Source organism: Empidonax traillii, unplaced genomic scaffold (genome assembly GCF_003031625.1).
Source record: "Empidonax traillii isolate 1590-97213 ecotype Southwest subspecies unplaced genomic scaffold, ASM303162v1 scaffold2387:size25334, whole genome shotgun sequence".
Lineage (NCBI taxonomy): Eukaryota > Metazoa > Chordata > Aves > Passeriformes > Tyrannidae > Empidonax > Empidonax traillii.
Window position 1 is genome coordinate 24,117 of NW_020957580.1, and position 1,218 is coordinate 25,334.

General features: G+C 59.0%; 1 protein-coding gene across 1 annotated transcript in view; it reads right to left on the reverse strand.

The window, feature by feature from the left end:
* The window catches only part of LOC114071884 (class I histocompatibility antigen, F10 alpha chain-like), a gene marked incomplete at its 5' end in the record, with an annotated part of 2,926 nt that extends 1,865 nt beyond the window's left edge, over positions 1–1,061 (reverse strand). Inside the window, 3 exons of the mRNA XM_027909768.1 lie at positions 10–149; positions 265–537; positions 786–1,061. Coding sequence (XP_027765569.1) covers positions 10–149; positions 265–537; positions 786–1,061 — 689 coding nt within the window. The remainder of the gene's footprint in view (positions 1–9; positions 150–264; positions 538–785) is intronic.
* Between the last annotated feature and the right edge of the window lie 157 nt (positions 1,062–1,218).

Genomic DNA, 1,218 nt, shown 5'->3' on the forward strand with positions numbered 1-1,218 from the left:
GATCCGGGCCCCTTCCCGACCCCCATCCCGTGAGTTACCGGCTCGGAGCTTCCAGACACCGACTGCGATGAGGCCGATGATGACGATGATGGCAGCGATGACGGACACAGCGACCAACACCGGGGTGGAATTCCAGACGGATTCCGGCTCTGGGAAGGGCGGGAGGGTGAGCAGGGGGAGGGTTACCCCTATCCTGCTGTCCCACACTCCCAAATTCCTCGTTCCCACATGCCCAGTTGTCACATTGCCCGTTCCCAGGCTCACCCCAGGCAAAGATCCCGGGCTCCGGCATTCCGGCGTGCTCCACCCGGCACCGGTACTGCTCCCGCTCCCCCGGCAGCGCCTCGATCCTGGCCCAGCTGTGGAAGGTGCCATCGCTGTTGGGGACGATCCCACCCCACTCCGTCTCCTGATCCCAGATTTCATCCCCCTTCATCCAGCTGATCCCGATGATCCTGGGGTAGAATCCGTACGCGTGGCAGGACAACGTCAGGATCCCGTGTTCCTCGTATCCGGACACGTGGACATCAGGGGGCTCTGGAGTGGGATAAGGGTGAGATCCATCCATGGAATTCCCATGGGAATGGGACCACAGTGAGATCCATCCACAGAATTCCCACTGGAATAGGACAACAGTGGGATCTTTGAATGGAATTCCCCTGGGAGTTGGATGACTCAGATTCATCCACGGAATTCCCACAGGGATTCCCATGTTCCTCAGTTCCACCCTCCCAAATCCCACATTCCCAAATCCCACATTCCCATGGGAATTCTGTCTCCCTCACCTTTGCGCTCCAGCACCTCCCGCCCGTATCCAATGAATTTCCGTAGCGCTTCTGGACAGATGCTCCCAAGGTAATGTGTCCGTCTCTCCACCACGATCCCATCATGTTCCCATTTCCTCTTGGTGATCTGGGCAGCTCCATCGGCCGCCACGAAGCTCCTGGATCCCAGCTCGAAGGAGATGAAATCCCGCCCATCGTAGCCGTGCCGATAGGATCCATGGATGCTCCCGTCAGACAGGAGGTCACAGCCACAAACCCACTGCAGGGTGTGGAGACCTGGGGGGTGGGATCAGACCCAGAGAGACCCCTGGAATTGTGTCCCAGCCCCACGGAGCCCCATTCCAGCCCTATGAAGCCCCAGAGCCAAATAGAGACCCACAGATCCCATTCTAGCCCCTTGGAGTTCTCTAGATCCCCATCCAAGCCCCACAGA